This window comes from Eptesicus fuscus, chromosome 24 (genome assembly GCF_027574615.1).
Source record: "Eptesicus fuscus isolate TK198812 chromosome 24, DD_ASM_mEF_20220401, whole genome shotgun sequence".
Classification (NCBI taxonomy): Eukaryota; Metazoa; Chordata; class Mammalia; order Chiroptera; family Vespertilionidae; genus Eptesicus; species Eptesicus fuscus.
This window is the reverse complement of record NC_072496.1, coordinates 16,422,637-16,441,032: the sequence shown is the minus strand read 5'-3', so window position 1 is coordinate 16,441,032 and position 18,396 is coordinate 16,422,637. Positions and strand designations below refer to the sequence as shown.

Below are 18,396 nucleotides of genomic sequence, written 5' to 3'. Positions count from 1 at the left end.
GGGCAGAGGCTGTAGGGGAGAGGGCGGGCAGCTGGAGGCTCCAGGGAGCAAAGCCCAGTTCGGCCGGGAAGGAATGAGACCAGGAGTGGGGCTACTGGGCTGAGGGCTCTGGGCTTGGCAGGAGGCCCAGCGGCAGCTGTGGGGAGAAACGCAGCGCAGGTGGAGCTCATTGACCTGTAGGGACTGGATCTTAGGGCAGAAGGGGCAGGGGCTACGGCAGGCCAGGAACTTCATGGACACAACTGTAGGTGAGCAGGGGCCGGTGGGAGGGCAGGAGCTGGGTGGGAGCTGGCAGAGCTATGCAGGTGAGCAGGGAGGGCAGGTGGGAGGGCAGGGAGCTGCCCAGGAGCTAGAGGAGCTGGCAGAGCTATGCAGGTGAGCAGGGAGGGCAGGGTGCTGCCCAGGAGCCGTGGGAGCTGGCAGAGCTATGCAGGTGAGCAGGGGGCAGGTGGGAGGGCAGGAGCTGGGTGGTAGCTGGCAGAGCTATGCAGGTGAGCAGGGGGCTGGTGGGAGGGCAGGGAGCTGCCCAGGAGCTAGAGAAGCTGGCAGAGCTATGCAGGTGAGCAGAGGGCAGGTGGGAGGGCAGGGAGCTGCCCAGGAGCTGGGTGGGAGCTGGCAGAGCTATGCAGGTGAGCAGGGGGCAGGTGGGAGGGCAGGGAGCTGCCCAGGAGCCAGGGGAGCTGGCAGAGCTATGCAGGTGAGCAGGGAGGGCAGGTGGGAGGGCAGGAGCTGCCCAGGAGCTGGGTGGGAGCTGGCAGAGCTATGCAGGTGAGCAGGGAGGGCAGGTGGGAGGGCAGGAGCTGCCCAGAAGCCAGGGGAGCTGGCAGAGCTATGCAGGTGAGCAGGGAGGGCAGGTGGGAGGGCAGGAGCTGCCCAGGAGCCAGGGGAGCTGGCAGAGCTATGCAGGTGAGCAGGGAGGGCAGGGGGGAGGGCAGGAGCTGCCCAGGAGCTGGGGTAGCTGGCAGAGCTATGCAGGTGAGCAGGGGGCAGGTGGGAGGGCAGGGTGCTGCCCAGGAGCCGGGGGAGCTGGCAGAGCTATGCGGGTGAGCAGGGGGCTGGTGGGAGGGCAGGGAGCTGCCCAGGAGCTAGAGGAGCTGGCAGAGCTATGCGGGTGAGCAGGGAGGACAGGTGGGAGGGCAGGGAACTGCCCAGGAGCTGGGTGGGAGCTGGCAGAGCTATGCAGGTGAGCAGGGGGCAGGTGGGAGGGCAGGGAGCTGCCCAGGAGCTAGAGGAGCTGGCAGAGCTATGCAGGTGAGCAGGGGGCAGGTGGGAGGGCAGGGAGCTGCCCAGGAGCTGGTGGGAGCTGGCAGAGCTATGCAGGTGAGCAGGGGGCAGGTGGGAGGGCAGGGTGCTGCCCAGGAGCCGGGGGAGCTGGCAGAGCTATGCAGGTGAGCAGGGGGCAGGTGGGAGGGCAGGGAGCTGCCCAGGAGCTGGGTGGGAGCTGGTAGTGCTATGCAGGTGAGCAGGGGGCAGGTGGGAGGGCAGGAGCTGCCCAGGAGCCAGGGGACAAAAGGGCTGGGGTAAACAGGTAGGTAGAGCAGGATCATAGGGCAGTAGGCAGAGGGGGCATTGTTGGCCAAGGGCTCCAGTGAAAAGGGGCCGGGGGTAGGGCAGGGGGCAGGGCAGGGGAGGACACAGCAGCCCTGGCTTGAGCCCAAGGGCCTGAGTGCAGGAAGCCAAGCTCCTGGCCGGGGGTCAGTGCTGAGACCCAGGGCAGGGGGCTGAGGCCCAGGCCTGGGGCGCTGAGCTAAGGCCCTGGGCAGGGGGCTGAGGCCCAGGGCCCTGGGGCTGACCTGATGGGGCCACACAGGGGTCAGGGGCACTGACACCATGCAGAAGGCTGCCAAGGCCAGTGCCAGGCTCCAAGCCATGCTGAGTGGGCAGGACTGAGGAAGGACCCGGCAGGAGGGCTCTGGACAGGCAGGAGCTGGGGCAGCGAGGGGGCAGTGCCAGGGGGAGGGGCAAGCGTGAGAGACTGCTGGGTGCAGAGGCACAGCTCGGGCTGGGGGGCTGCAGGGAGCGGGGGGGGGCCCTCCCACGGAGGGGCTCCAGGTGGGGTTGGGGGCCAGGCAGTGCCTTGGCTGCAGCGCTGACCCAGAAGGGCAGAGGCTGTGGGCTGTGGGCTGTGGGCTGTGGACAGAGGCCCTCGCCAGGGCAGGGCCAGGCAGGGCAACAGGACAGTGGGCTCAGGGACCATGGAAGGCAGGCAGAGCAAGAGCCACCAGTTAGGGCTCCAAGGCTCAGCGAGGACCAGGGGCTGGGGCGGGGGGCTCCAGCCCAGGCAGTGCTGGCTGAGCTGCTGAGCCTGGCACCCGCGGCTGAGAGGCCGGAGGCCCTGGGTGGCAGAGCAGCACGGGGCAGCCGGTTTGCATCTTCTGGGAGCCCATGGGCCACGGGCACGGGGCTCAGCGCTGTCCCAGGCCTGGGCCCCCAATGCCCTGCCCAGGCTTCGGTAGGGTCAGACCTGGCAGTCACGTGGCCCCTCTCTTACAGCCTCCACCACGGCCCCGTCGGTCTTCCCGCTGTCCCCCAAATGTGGCGCCACATCCGGCTCCATGGTGTCCCTGGGCTGCCTGGTCTCTGGCTACTTCCCGGAGCCCGTGACTGTGTCCTGGAACTCGGGCGCCCTGACCAGCGGGGTGCACACCTTCCCATCTGTCTTCCGCGCGGGCCTCTACTCTCTGAGCAGCATGGTGACGGTGCCCACCAGCTCGGCCGGCCAGACCTTCACCTGCAACGTAGCCCACCCGGCCAGCGAAACCAAGGTGGACAAGATCGGTGAGCACCCAGCCACGGAGACAAACCACAGAGCAGGGATGGCTGCCCCAGCCCAGGGCAGTGGGGGGAATGCAGACGGGCTCCCCAAGCTCGGGGAGGGGTCCTCTGGGTATCACCACCAGGCCCAGGATGGGCACAGGCTCTGGAGCCACAGGGTGGGTCTGGCCCTGACCTAAGCCCACCCCTAGGGCCGTGCCCTCCGGGGCCCCGGTAACCCTCAGCCTGTTCCCTTTGCAGTGTCCCTAACTGGACCCACCACCACCCCCTGCACGTGCCCACGTGAGTAGACCACCCCGGAGGAGGCCCATGGGGAGCGCCTGCCCAGGGGGAGGCCTGCCCAGGGCTGACCCCTGGCCACTGTGTCTCCCCGCAGCTTGTGAGACCCTGGGAGGGCCTGCAGTCTTCATCTTCCCCCCGAAACCCAAGGACACCCTCATGATCTCCCGGACGCCTGAGGTCACGTGCCTGGTGGTGGACGTGGCCCCGGAAGACCTGGACGTCGAGTTCACCTGGTACATGGACGGCGCGCATGTGAGAACGGAGAAGGTGACGGCGCAGCAGCAGCAGTTCAATAGCACCTACCGCGTGGTCAACTCCCTCGCCATCATGCACCAGGACTGGCTGAAGGGCAAGGAGTTCAAGTGCAAGGTCAACAACAATGCCATCCCGGCCCCCGTCGAGAGGACCATCTCCAAGGCTAGAGGTGGGGAGCAGACAGGGGGGCCCGGGGCCGGGGCTGGGGGGCCAGCCTCCAACCTGGGAGTGACCGTCTGTGCTGACCCCCTCCCACAGGGCAACTCCGGGAGCCGCAGGTGTACGTCCTGGGCCCACACGCGGACGAGATGGCCAAGGACAAGGTCAGTGTGACCTGCCTGGTCAAGGACTTCTTCCCGCCGGACATCAGCGTGGAGTGGCAGAGCAACGGGCGGCCGGAGCCCGAGACCAAGTACTCCTCGACCCCGCCCCAGAAGGACCAGGAGGGCGCCTTCTTCCTGTACAGCAAGCTCTCCGTGGACAAGGCCCGGTGGCAGCGGGGGGACCCCTTCATGTGCGAGGTGATGCACGAGGCCCTGCACAACCACTACGCCCAGAAGTCCGTCTCCCGGAGCCCGGGTAAATGAGCAGCGCCCGGCGCCCGCGCCCCCTGTACATACCCTCGGGCACCAGCACTCAATAAAGCACCCAGCACGGCCCTGGGACCCTGCGAGCGACACTGTCGTGGTTCTTTCCGGGGCGGAGGGCAGGCCGGCTCGCAGGCTGGTCGGCACCGCAGGGGCGGGACCCAGAGCCGGTGGGCCTGCAGGCGCCAGGGCGGGACGGCCTCCCCGCGGAGCCACTCCTCACCCACACCCCCCACCCCGGCCGGCGAGGACTCGATCAGGGGATGTGGATGGGGGCAGGAAATGCCCCTCGGGGACAGGAGGGCCGGGGTGCCCGCCTCTGAGCAAGCCCCGCTGTGGGCAGGGCCTGGTCTCCAGGGTGCCTTGTCCACTGGTCCCCAGGGCTCCCGGACGTGGCTCTGTGCCCGCACAGGAGCACACTGGCCCGTGGTGTGGGACAGGCCCTCGTGCCCTCGAGACCCAGCCTCCCACCCTCCCTCGGGCGAGGGGGCTCTGTGGGCCACGTCCCACCTGGGCCAGGCCTGTCCGCTCATGAGGACACTCACCCGATTGCCCCAACGAGGCAGAGGTGGGCAGCCCTGGGGTCCCAGGCAGGGACGGTCAGGGGACACAGGGACACTGAGCCAGACCCGTGGAAAGCAAGGCACTCCCACAGACCAGCACCAGCACACGTGGTCACACACACACACACGCGCGCACACGTATCACACAGAGACAGGCCTTGCACTGCAGGGCCTCCCATGAGGCACCCTGCACAGGCCCAGACCAGAGAACAGAGCGGGTCCTGGGAACCCCCACCACGGGCACCAGCCTGGCCCCACTCTCCCCAACGCCCCAGGGTCACTCAGCAGCTCACCCCCACACTGACCAGCCCAGACGCCCCTCCCCCTTCCCAGGCACCTACACTCCCCACACACAGAAGTCCTCCCCACACACCCACCGGCCTCGGCCATCCCACTGTCCTGCACTGCCAACTTGGACCTGGCTCGGGCCCTTCCCCAGGCAGGGCCCTCCTGCCCTCTGACCCCAGGGGGAGACGGCAGAGGGGCTGGTGGACGAGAGAGCGGGCTGGACAGCGGGTCAGCCCACCTTGTCCCCCAGGGCCCCGTGCGAGTGGCAGAGAGGAGGGGGCAGCCCGGGCCAGGCTGCGAGCTGGGCCTGAGATGGAGGATGGGGGAGCCGGGCACCATGGGCCCCCCTGGCAGGGGCCCCCCATCACAGGGAGCCCCACACCAGCCCCCACAGCCGCCAGCCCCCGCGGCCCCGCACTGACCCCTCTCCCTGCGCAGAGCTGCTCCTGGACGAGAGCTGTGCCGAGGCCCAGGACGGGGAGCTGGACGGGCTGTGGACCACCATCTCCATCTTCATCACCCTCTTCCTGCTCAGCGTGTGCTACAGCGCCACCGTCACGCTCTTCAAGGTGGGCTCCCGCATGCCTCACGCGCTCCATGCCATGCCCACGAAGCCCACACGCCCCACACGCCCCACACGCCCCACACGCCCCACACACCTCACACGCCCCACGCGCCACTCACGCCCCACACGCCCCACACGCCCCACACGCCCCACACGCCCCACACACCTCACACGCCCCACGCGCCACTCACGCCCCACACGCCCCACACGCCCCACACGTCCCACACGCCCCACACGCCCCACGCGCCTCACAAGCTCCATGCGCCACTCACGCCCCACATGCCCCACACGCCCCACACGCCCCACATGCCCCATGTGCCCACGCAACCAACACGCCCCACGCGCCTCACACGCCCCACACGCCCCACACGCCCCACACGCCCACACGCCCCACGTGCCCACGCACCCCACACGCACCACATGTCCACACACCCCACACGCCCCACACGCCCCACGCGCCTCACACGCCCCACGCGCCTCACACGCCCCACACGCCCCACACGCCCCACACGCCCACACGCCCCACATGCCCACGCACCCCACACGCCCCACACGCCTCACACACCCCACACACTCCACGCACCTCACATGCCCCATGCACCCCACACGCCCCACGCGCCTCACACGCCCCACGCGCCTCACACGCCCCACGCGCCTCACATGCCCCATGCACCCCACACGCCCCACGCACCCCATGCGCCTCACACTCCCCACACGCTCCACGCGCCTCACACGCCCCACATGCCCCACGCACCCCATGCGCCTCACACGCCTCACGTACCCCACACGCCTCACGCACCCACGTGCCCCATGCCATCCCCACACTGTCCCCACTCTGTCCTCACACTGTCCCCATACCGTCTCCACGCCATCCCCATGCCATACCCACATTGTCCCCACTTTGTCCCTCACTGTCCCCACTTTGCCCCTCACTGTCCCTCACTGTCCCTCACTGTCCCTCACTGTCCCCACATTGTCCCTCACTGTCCCTCACTGTCCCTCACTGTCCCTCACTGTCCCCACATTGTCCCTCACTGTCCCCTCACTGTCCCTCACTGTCCCTCACTGTCTCCACATTGTCCCTCACTGTCCCTCAATGTCCCTCACTGTCCCTCACTGTCCCCACATTGTCCTCACTGTCCCTCACTGTCCCCTCACTGTCCCTCACTGTCCCTCACTGTCCCCTCACTGTCCCTCACTGTCCCCACATTGTCCCTCACTGTCCCTCACTATCCCTCAATGTCCCTCACTGTCCCTCACTGTCCCCACATTGTCCTCACTGTCCCTCACTGTCCCTCACTGTCCCTCACTGTCCCTCACTGTCCCCTCACTGTCCCTCACTGTCCCCTCACTGTCCCTCACTGTCCCTCACTGTCTCCACATTGTCCCTCACTGTCCCTCAATGTCCCTCACTGTCCCTCACTGTCCCCACATTGTCCTCACTGTCCCTCACTGTCCCTCACTGTCCCTCACTGTCCCTCACTGTCCCTCACTGTCCCCACATTGTCCCTCACTGTCCCTCACTGTCCCCACATTGTCCCTCACTGTCCCTCACTGTCCCTCACTGTCCCTCACTGTCCCCACATTGTCCCTCACTCTCTCTCACTGTCCCTCACTGTCTCCTCACTGTCCCTCACTGTCCCCACATTGTCCCTCACTGTTCCTCACTGTCGCCTCACTGTCCCTCACTGTCCCTCACTGTCCCCACATTGTCCCTCACTGTCCCTCACTGTCCCCACATTGTCCCTCACTGTCCCTCACTGTCCCTCACTGTCCCCACATTGTCCCTCACTGTCCCTCACTGTCCCCACACTGTCCCTCACTGTCCCTCACTGTCCCCACATTGTCCCTCACTGTCCCTCACTGTCCCTCACTGTCCCCTCACTGTCCCTCACTGTTCCCTCACTGTCCCTCACTGTCCCTCACTGTCTCCACATTGTCCCTCACTGTCCCTCAATGTCCCTCACTGTCCCTCACTGTCCCCACATTGTCCTCACTGTCCCTCACTGTCCCTCACTGTCCCTCACTGTCCCTCACTGTCCCCACATTGTCCCTCACTGTCCCTCACTGTCCCCACATTGTCCCTCACTGTCCCTCACTGTCCCTCACTGTCCCTCACTGTCCCCACATTGTCCCTCACTCTCTCTCACTGTCCCTCACTGTCCCCTCACTGTCCCTCACTGTCCCCACATTGTCCCTCACTGTTCCTCACTGTCGCCTCACTGTCCCTCACTGTCCCTCACTGTCCCCACATTGTCCCTCACTGTCCCTCACTGTCCCCACATTGTCCCTCACTGTCCCTCACTGTCCCCACATTGTCCCTCACTGTCCCTCACTGTCCCTCACTGTCCCCACATTTTCCCTCACTGTCCCTCACTGTCCCCACAGTGTCCCTCACTGTCCCTCACTGTCCCCACTTTGCCCCTCACTGTCCCTCACTGTCCCTCACTGTCCCCACATTGTCCCTCACTGTCCCTCACTGTCCCTCACTGTCCCCAAACTGTCCCTCATTGTCCCTCACTGTCCCCTCACTGTCCCTCACTGTCCCTCACTGTCTCCACATTGTCCCTCACTGTCCCTCAATGTCCCTCACTGTCCCTCACTGTCCCCACATTGTCCTCACTGTCCCTCACTGTCCCTCACTGTCCCTCACTGTCCCTCACTGTCCCCTCACTGTCCCTCACTGTCCCCACATTGTCCCTCACTGTCCCTCACTATCCCTCACTGTCCCTCACTGTCCCTAACTGTCCCCACATTGTCCTCACTGTCCCTCACTGTCCCTCACTGTCCCTCACTGTCCCTCACTGTCCCCTCACTGTCCCTCACTGTCCCCTCACTGTCCCTCACTGTCCCTCACTGTCTCCACATTGTCCCTCACTGTCCCTCAATGTCCCTCACTGTCCCTCACTGTCCCCACATTGTCCTCACTGTCCCTCACTGTCCCTCACTGTCCCTCACTGTCCCTCACTGTCCCTCACTGTCCCCACATTGTCCCTCACTGTCCCTCACTGTCCCCACATTGTCCCTCACTGTCCCTCACTGTCCCTCACTGTCCCTCACTGTCCCCACATTGTCCCTCACTCTCTCTCACTGTCCCTCACTGTCCCCTCACTGTCCCTCACTGTCCCCACATTGTCCCTCACTGTTCCTCACTGTCGCCTCACTGTCCCTCACTGTCCCTCACTGTCCCCACATTGTCCCTCACTGTCCCTCACTGTCCCCACATTGTCCCTCACTGTCCCTCACTGTCCCTCACTGTCCCCACATTGTCCCTCACTGTCCCTCACTGTCCCCACATTGTCCCTCACTGTCCCTCACTGTCCCCACATTGTCCCTCACTGTCCCTCACTGTCCCTCACTGTCCCCACATTGTCCCTCACTGTCCCTCACTGTCCCCACACTGTCCCTCACTGTCCCTCACTGTCCCCACATTGTCCCTCACTGTCCCTCACTGTCCCTCACTGTCCCCAAACTGTCCCTCATTGTCCCTCACTGTCCCCTCACTGTCCCTCACTGTCCCTCACTGTCTCCACATTGTCCCTCACTGTCCCTCAATGTCCCTCACTGTCCCTCACTGTCCCCACATTGTCCTCACTGTCCCTCACTGTCCCTCACTGTCCCTCACTGTCCCCTCACTGTCCCTCACTGTCCCCACATTGTCCCTCACTGTCCCTCACTGTCCCTCACTGTCCCCACATTGTCCCTCATTGTCCCTCACTGTCCCCTCACTGTCCCTCACTGTCCCTCACTGTCTCCACATTGTCCCTCACTGTCCCTCAATGTCCCTCACTGTCCCTCACTGTCCCCACATTGTCCTCACTGTCCCTCACTGTCCCTCACTGTCCCTCACTGTCCCTCACTGTCCCCTCACTGTCCCTCACTGTCCCCACATTGTCCCTCACTGTTCCTCACTGTCGCCTCACTGTCCCTCACTGTCCCTCACTGTCCCCACATTGTCCCTCACTGTCTCTCACTGTCCCCACATTGTCCCTCACTGTCCCTCACTGTCCCCTCACTGTCCCTCACTGTCCCTCACTGTCCCCACATTGTCCCTCACTCTCTCTCACTGTCCCTCACTGTCCCCTCACTGTCCCTCACTGTCCCCACATTGTCCCTCACTGTTCCTCACTGTCGCCTCACTGTCCCTCACTGTCCCTCACTGTCCCTCACTGTCCCCACATTGTCCTCACTGTCCCTCACTGTCCCTCACTGTCCCTCACTGTCCCCACATTGTCCCTCACTGTCCCTCACTGTCCCTCACTGTCCCCACATTGTCCCTCACTGTCCCTCACTGTCCCCACATTGTCCCTCACTGTCCCTCACTGTCCCTCACTGTCCCCACATTGTCCCTCACTGTCCCCACACTGTCCCTCACTGTCCCTCACTGTCCCCACATTGTCCCTCACTGTCCCTCACTGTCCCTCACTGTCCCCACATTGTCCCTCACTGTCCCCTCACTGTCCCTCACTGTCCCTCACTGTCTCCACATTGTCCCTCACTGTCCCTCAATGTCCCTCACTGTCCCTCACTGTCCCCACATTGTCCTCACTGTCCCTCACTGTCCCTCACTGTCCCTCACTGTCCCCACATTGTCCCTCACTGTCCCTCACTGTCCCCACATTGTCCCTCACTGTTCCTCACTGTCGCCTCACTGTCCCTCACTGTCCCTCACTGTCCCCACATTGTCCCTCACTGTCCCTCACTGTCCCCACATTGTCCCTCACTGTCCCTCACTGTCCCCTCACTGTCCCTCACTGTCCCTCACTGTCCCCACATTGTCCCTCACTCTCTCTCACTGTCCCTCACTGTCCCCTCACTGTCCCTCACTGTCCCCAAACTGTCCCTCACTGTCCCCACATTGTCCCTCACTGTCCCTCACTGTCCCTCACTGTCCCCACATTGTCCCTCACTGTCCCCACACTGTCCCTCACTGTCCCTCACTGTCCCCACATTGTCCCTCACTGTCCCTCACTGTCCCTCACTGTCCCCACATTGTCCCTCACTGTCCCTCACTGTCCCTCACTGTCCCCACATTGTCCCTCACTGTCCCTCACTGTCCCCACATTGTCCCTCACTGTCCCTCACTGTCCCTCACTGTCCCCACATTGTCCCTCACTGTCCCCACACTGTCCCTCACTGTCCCTCACTGTCCCCACATTGTCCCTCACTGTCCCTCACTGTCCCTCACTGTCCCCAAACTGTCCCTCATTGTCCCTCACTGTCCCCTCACTGTCCCTCACTGTCCCTCACTGTCCCCACATTGTCCCTCACTGTCCCTCACTGTCGCCTCACTGTCCCTCACTGTCCCTCACTGTCCCCACATTGTCCCTCACTGTCCCCACATTGTCCCTCACTGTCCCTCACTGTCCCCTCACTGTTCCTCACTGTCCCTCACTGTCCCCACATTGTCCCTCACTGTCCCTCACTGTCCTTCACTGTCCCTCACTGTCCCTCACTGTCCCCACATTGTCCCTCACTGTCCCTCACTGTCCCTCACTGTCCCCACATTGTCCCTCACTGTCCCTCACTGTCTCCACACTGTCCCTCACTGTCCCTCACTGTTCCTCACTGTCCCTCACTGTCCCCACATTGTCCCTCACTGTCCCTCACTGTCCCTCACTGTCCCTCACTGTCCCTCACTGTCCCCACATTGTCCCTCACTGTCCCCACATTGTCCCTCACTGTCACTCACTCTCTCTCACTGTCCCTCACTGTCCCCACATTGTCCCTCACTGTCCCTCACTGTCCCCATACTGTCCCACACTGTCCCTCACTGTCCCTCACTGTCCCTCACTGTCCCTCACTGTCCTTCACTGTCCCTCACTGTCCCTCACTGTCCCCACATTGTCCCTCACTGTCCCTCACTGTCCCCACATTGTCCCTCACTGTCCCTCACTGTCTCCACACTGTCCCTCACTGTCCCTCACTGTCCCTCACTGTTCCTCACTGTCCCTCACTGTCCCCACATTGTCCCTCACTGTCCCTCACTGTCCCTCACTGTCCCTCACTGTCCCTCACTGTCCCCTCACTGTCCCTCACTGTCCCCACATTGTCCCTCACTGTTCCTCACTGTCGCCTCACTGTCCCTCACTGTCCCTCACTGTCCCCACATTGTCCCTCACTGTCCCTCACTGTCCCCACATTGTCCCTCACTGTCCCTCACTGTCCCCTCACTGTCCCTCACTGTCCCTCACTGTCCCCACATTGTCCCTCACTCTCTCTCACTGTCCCTCACTGTCCCCTCACTGTCCCTCACTGTCCCCACATTGTCCCTCACTGTCCCTCACTGTCCCCACATTGTCCTCACTGTCCCTCACTGTCCCTCACTGTCCCTCACTGTCCCCACATTGTCCTCACTGTCCCTCACTGTCCCTCACTGTCCCTCACTGTCCCCACATTGTCCCTCACTGTCCCTCACTGTCCCTCACTGTCCCCACATTGTCCCTCACTGTCCCTCACTGTCCCCACATTGTCCCTCACTGTCCCTCACTGTCCCTCACTGTCCCCACATTGTCCCTCACTGTCCCCACACTGTCCCTCACTGTCCCTCACTGTCCCCACATTGTCCCTCACTGTCCCTCACTGTCCCTCACTGTCCCCACATTGTCCCTCACTGTCCCCTCACTGTCCCTCACTGTCCCTCACTGTCTCCACATTGTCCCTCACTGTCCCTCAATGTCCCTCACTGTCCCTCACTGTCCCCACATTGTCCTCACTGTCCCTCACTGTCCCTCACTGTCCCTCACTGTCCCCACATTGTCCCTCACTGTCCCTCACTGTCCCCACATTGTCCCTCACTGTTCCTCACTGTCGCCTCACTGTCCCTCACTGTCCCTCACTGTCCCCACATTGTCCCTCACTGTCCCTCACTGTCCCCACATTGTCCCTCACTGTCCCTCACTGTCCCCTCACTGTCCCTCACTGTCCCTCACTGTCCCCACATTGTCCCTCACTCTCTCTCACTGTCCCTCACTGTCCCCTCACTGTCCCTCACTGTCCCCAAACTGTCCCTCACTGTCCCCACATTGTCCCTCACTGTCCCTCACTGTCCCTCACTGTCCCCACATTGTCCCTCACTGTCCCCACACTGTCCCTCACTGTCCCTCACTGTCCCCACATTGTCCCTCACTGTCCCTCACTGTCCCTCACTGTCCCCACATTGTCCCTCACTGTCCCTCACTGTCCCTCACTGTCCCCACATTGTCCCTCACTGTCCCTCACTGTCCCCACATTGTCCCTCACTGTCCCTCACTGTCCCTCACTGTCCCCACATTGTCCCTCACTGTCCCCACACTGTCCCTCACTGTCCCTCACTGTCCCCACATTGTCCCTCACTGTCCCTCACTGTCCCTCACTGTCCCCAAACTGTCCCTCATTGTCCCTCACTGTCCCCTCACTGTCCCTCACTGTCCCTCACTGTCCCCACATTGTCCCTCACTGTCCCTCACTGTCGCCTCACTGTCCCTCACTGTCCCTCACTGTCCCCACATTGTCCCTCACTGTCCCCACATTGTCCCTCACTGTCCCTCACTGTCCCCTCACTGTTCCTCACTGTCCCTCACTGTCCCCACATTGTCCCTCACTGTCCCTCACTGTCCTTCACTGTCCCTCACTGTCCCTCACTGTCCCCACATTGTCCCTCACTGTCCCTCACTGTCCCTCACTGTCCCCACATTGTCCCTCACTGTCCCTCACTGTCTCCACAGTGTCCCTCACTGTCCCTCACTGTTCCTCACTGTCCCTCACTGTCCCCACATTGTCCCTCACTGTCCCTCACTGTCCCTCACTGTCCCTCACTGTCCCTCACTGTCCCCACATTGTCCCTCACTTTCCCCACATTGTCCCTCACTGTCACTCACTCTCTCTCACTGTCCCTCACTGTCCCCACATTGTCCCTCACTGTCCCTCACTGTCCCTCACTGTCCCACACTGTCCCACACTGTCCCTCACTGTCCCTCACTGTCCCACACTGTCCCTCACTATCCCTCACTGTCCCTCACTGTCCCCACATTGTCCCTCACTGTCCCTCACTGTCCCCACATTGTCCCTCACTGTCCCTCACTGTCTCCACACTGTCCCTCACTGTCCCTCACTGTCCCTCACTGTTCCTCACTGTCCCTCACTGTCCCCACATTGTCCCTCACTGTCCCTCACTGTCCCTCACTGTCCCTCACTGTCCCCACATTGTCCCTCACTGTCCCCACATTGTCCCTCACTGTCACTCACTCTCTCTCACTGTCCCTCACTGTCCCCACATTGTCCCTCACTGCCCCACGCCGTCCCCTGCCAGCCCACCTGACCCCGGCCCGCAGAGGCTGACGGGCCCTGCCCCCTCCCCCCGCAGGTGAAGTGGATCTTCTCCTCGGTGGCCGACCTGAAGAGGACCATCGTCCCCGACTACAGGAACATGATCGGACAAGGGGCTTAGCGTCCCTCCCAGCAAGCGCCAGCTGCCCCAACCCGCCGAGGCCCCCGCCCGCCGGTTTACCTGCTGCAACGCCTGCTCCTCCGCCCTCTGACCTCGCTGCCCTCTGACTTCTCCACCCTCGAAGCCCAGACACCCTGGGCCTGCACCCCGCCCTCTGGCCTCATGGCCATCGTAGGCTGCATCCCGCCTGGGACCTGCCCCTTTGGAGAACCAAGTGGACAGCAGGTTCTGCTCCAACCTGAGCTGATGGATGCCCACCGGCCCCTCCACGCAGCCACCAAGGCCTCCGGGCAGCGTGACCCTCCCCAGGATGTCACTGCCTGGGCTGAGAGTCCAGTCCTGAGGAGCAGAGTCCAGTCCTGAGGGGCGGAGGCCTGGCCCCCAGTGTGTGGGCAGGAGCAGGAGGCAGGGCTCTCGAGAGGTGCTGAGTCCCCCAGGAAGCTCCACGTGGGCCCTGACAGTCGCTCAGCCACCTCCACCAGCGCACACCCTCGAAGCGGGGCCTGGTGGGGCTGCTGCGGGGCCCGGGGGGCAGGATGGTACCACCCAGGGAGGGTGGGCATCAGCCCACAAGCCTCCTGGGGCAGGGCCTGGTGACCAGGTCCCAGCAGGTGGGACCCAGCCTCCCTGGACAGAGGCGGGACATGGTGTGGAGGTGCAGCGTGCCCGGAGGGCCCAGGTCAAAGCCCAGGCCTGAGTCCCACTCCCTCGCCCTCCCAGGTAGCCCCTGCTCCGGGGAGGGGCCTGAGAGCCGAGAGCACTGGATGGAGAACACCGCCGGCCTTAGGGACCGGCAGGTGGACAGACGTCCTGATCCCCAGGGACCGCCCATTGGCAGGTCCGGACGGGAAGGAGGGAGACGAGCACCCTGTGACGCAGGGGACGCGCAGAGAGATGGTTCCCAGGAAACGCACCTTGTAGCTTGGGCCGCTTTTTGTTTTCTGTTAATCTTCTGGAGCCCATTCTTTGTCTCTACTGGTGTGTTCGGTGTGTGTGTTTAATGACAATAAAAGCTCCTTAAACATCCATGCCTCCCGGGATCCCCCTGTGCTGGCGCCTCGTGAGTCCACAGCCCATGGACGTGTGTGGGGGGAGGGGAGGCACCCTCTCCCAGCCCCACGACCTGCCCCCTCCGCCTTCTCCCGTCCCCGCTTCAGCCAGCATCCAGCCCAGCCGGTGAGGAAGGCGGCCCAGAAACCAGGCCCTGCACTGACCCCCCTGCACTGACGCCCCACATGCCCCACACGCCCCACACGCCTCACACGCCCCACACGGGTGTCCGGGGCTGGGGCAGGACTGGCCGTGGCCAGAAACAAGACACTGTGTGGGGGTCAGTCAGCACCCACAGGAAGCAGAACAGCACCCAGAGACGCTCCCCGTCCTGGAGCCCAAGTCCCAGGGCAGGTGCTGCGGGCTGGCTTCCCCGAGGCCTCTCTCCTGGGCGTGTGGACGGCCACCTTCCCCGGGTCCTCACATGGTCGTCCCTCTGCATGTCTGTGTCCCATCTCCTCTTCTTTCTTTCTTCTTCTTCTTCTTTTTTTAAAAGCTTTTATTATTATTATTGATTTCAGAGAGGGAGAGGGAGAGAGAGATAGAAACATCAATAATAAGAGAAAATCATTGATTGGCTGCATCCTGCAAACCCACACACAGCACACACACACATAGGTCCTCACACACATCCACACACACTGGTCCTCACACACATGCACACACACACACAGGATCTCACACATACAGGTCCTCACACACACAGGTACACACACACACACACACACACACACAGGTCCCCACACAGGTGCACACATACACACACACAGGTCCTCACACAGGTGCACACACACATATAGGTCCTCACACACACACAGGACCTCATATACACACACAGGTCCTCACACACATGTACACAGACATATAGGTCCTCACACCCATGCACATACACACAGACATGTCCTCTACACACACATACACACACACACACACACACACAGGTCCTCACACACACAGGTCCTCATACACACACACACACACAGGTCCTCACACAGGTGCGCGCGCACACACACACACAGGTCCTCACACACACACATACACACACATGTCCTCTACACACACAGGTACACACACACACAGGTCCTCATACACACAGGTCCTCATACACACACACACACACAGGTCCTCACACACACACACACACACACACACACACACAGGTCCTCACACACACACACTTGGGCACCTCCCACTGGGGCCCACCGTGTGCCTTGTGCCCGAGCCTTTGCTCAGACCCCTTCTCCAGTGCCCCCTTCTCCGGTGCCTGCCTCCATGCACTCGGCAGCTCCCGCCCTCCTGCTCGGTGCCTCTCCCCTGAGCACTCAGGAGAGCACAGCACACTCCGTCCCACACCACACGGCCTCCCACTCAGGAGCCCGTGCGACTGTCTCCCAGGAGCCTGTGTGACTCTGGCAGGGCCAGTCCCGCCCACACGGATGCCTGCGGACCCCATGGTGAAGGTGCGCAGGACCTGGCCTGGGACAGTGCTACAGGGCGGTGTGGGGGGAGTGGGCGGGTGTCACAGCATCAGCATGTCTGGTGGCTGCGTGACCTCCCACCTTCCCCCGTGTTCCTATCAAACTTCCGAGGTTTTGTGTGTCTGTCTGTTTTAGAGACAATTGCAAAGAATAAGAGCAGGGATGCGAAGCTGTGGGAGACCTCCCCAACACAAACATACACACCAAGGTCACGGAGGAGGCTCCTGCGCCCGGCCGGGGGCGCAGTTAGTTGGAGTGTTGTCCCAGGCACCTAGAAGATTGCGGGTTCCATTCCTTCAGGGCACATGCCCAGGTTTCAGGGTCAGCCCCTGGGCGGGGTGAACGCGAGAGGCACCCGATCAATGTTTCTCTCTTACATCGATGTTTCTCTCTCTCCCACCCTCCCTCTTTCTCTACGGTCAATGAAAACACACCCTCTGTGAGGATTCAAAGTAAAAGCATGTTGCTTGTGCACAGACCACCAGACCCACACACTCGGCTGCTTATGGGGACTTGGTGGGCAGCGCATGTGGCTTGTCAGGCGGTGGGAACGCGTGGGAACGTGTGGGAACACGTGGAGAAGCGTGGGGAAGCATGGGAACACGTGGAGAAGCATGGGGAAGTGTGGGAACGCCTGGGGAAGCGTGGGAATGCGTGGGGAAGCGTGGGAACGCGTGGGGAAGCGTGGGAACGCGTGGGGAAGCGTGGGAACGCGTGGGGAAGCGTGGGAACACTTGGGGAAGCGTGGGAACGCATGGGGAAGCGTGGGAACACTTGGGGAAGCGTGGGAACGCATGGGGAAGCGTGGAAGGCGGAAAGGAGGCCTGTGACCGGACGCCTAGCTCTTGCACCTTGACAGTGAGCGGCGGGAGCCTGGCGGGACTCCTGCTCACATCCGGGGGCCGATGCTGGAGGGAGATGGAGCAGGGAGCCCTTGGCGCCAGCAGCCGCCTGCCTGGCTGACTCGTTTGGAAACGGGATCTTTGCCGACGGAATTCGGGGCAGGATCTTGAGATCACACTCAGTTTGGGATGGATCCCAAGTCCCATGACTGTGGCCTCCAAAGACAGCCCTGGCCGGCTTGGCTCCGTGGATAGAGCACCAGCCCATGCACTGAAAGGTCCGGGGTTGGATTCCAGTTGAGGGCAGGTACCTTGGTTGCAAGCTCAATCCCTGGCCCTGGTCAGGGCGAGTGTAGGAGGCAACCATTTGATGTGTCTCTCACACTGATGTTTCTCTCTCTCTCTCTGTCTCTCCCCCTCCCTTCCACTCTTTCTAAAATTCAATGGAAAAAAATATCCTCGGGTGAGGATTAACAGCAAACAAACAAACAAACAAGAAGATATGGCACAGATGCCGGGCAGGAGGCCGCACCCAGACAGAGGTGGAAGCTGGGCTGGTGTCCAGCCCCAGACCCCGGAGCCTCCACGGAGCGCCGCCCGCTCACACCCAGCTGACTGCGGCTTCCAGAATGCACACGAACTCGCTCCTGTGGTTTAAGGCACCACGCTGTGGCGGGAGCCGCAGGGCATTCGGAAGGCTGGCAGCCGAGTTCTCCAGCCTCCGAAGGCACAAGCCTGAGGGGAGATAGTGGGTGGACTCGGCCTTGGAAACCAGGAATGTCTGTTAAATAGCAAAGACCTGGACACAGCCCCAGGGCCCATCAGGAGACGAGTGGATAAAAAAGCTGTGGTACATTTACACCATGGAATACTAAGCAGCAGTAAAAAAGAAGGATCTCTTAGCCTCTGAGACAGCATGGAGGGACCTGGAGAGTATCATGCTAAGTGACATAAGCCAGTAAGAGAAAGACAAGTGTCACATGATCTCACTCATATGTGGAATCTAATGAACACAATAAACTGATGAATGGAGTGGATCCAAGACATGGAAGCAGGGAACAGAGTGCGGAATCTCGGAGGGAAGGTGAGGAGGGAAGGTGGGGACGGTGGGTGGGTGGGAGGTGACCAACCAAAGACTGGTGTGCACATACGCATAACCCACGGACAGACAGTGCGGGGTGAGAGCCCGGGGCGGGGGTGGGGGTGGATTAGAGGGGGGTCAATGGGGGAAAAGGGGATGTATGTAATATTTTCAACAATAAAGATTTTATAAATTAATTTTT

General features: G+C 62.3%; 1 gene segment (V, D, J or C); it reads left to right on the top strand.

Annotated features, from left to right (window-relative positions):
• The first annotated feature begins 1,830 nt into the window (after nucleotides 1–1,830).
• Nucleotides 1,831–13,743, top strand: LOC103304285 (immunoglobulin heavy constant gamma 1-like). The segment is given in 8 exon segments: nucleotides 1,831–1,876; nucleotides 2,494–2,778; nucleotides 3,016–3,057; nucleotides 3,152–3,481; nucleotides 3,571–3,891; nucleotides 4,065–4,069; nucleotides 5,191–5,319; nucleotides 13,660–13,743. Coding segments are annotated over 8 exon segments (1,242 nt in total).
• The last annotated feature ends 4,653 nt before the right edge of the window (nucleotides 13,744–18,396 follow it).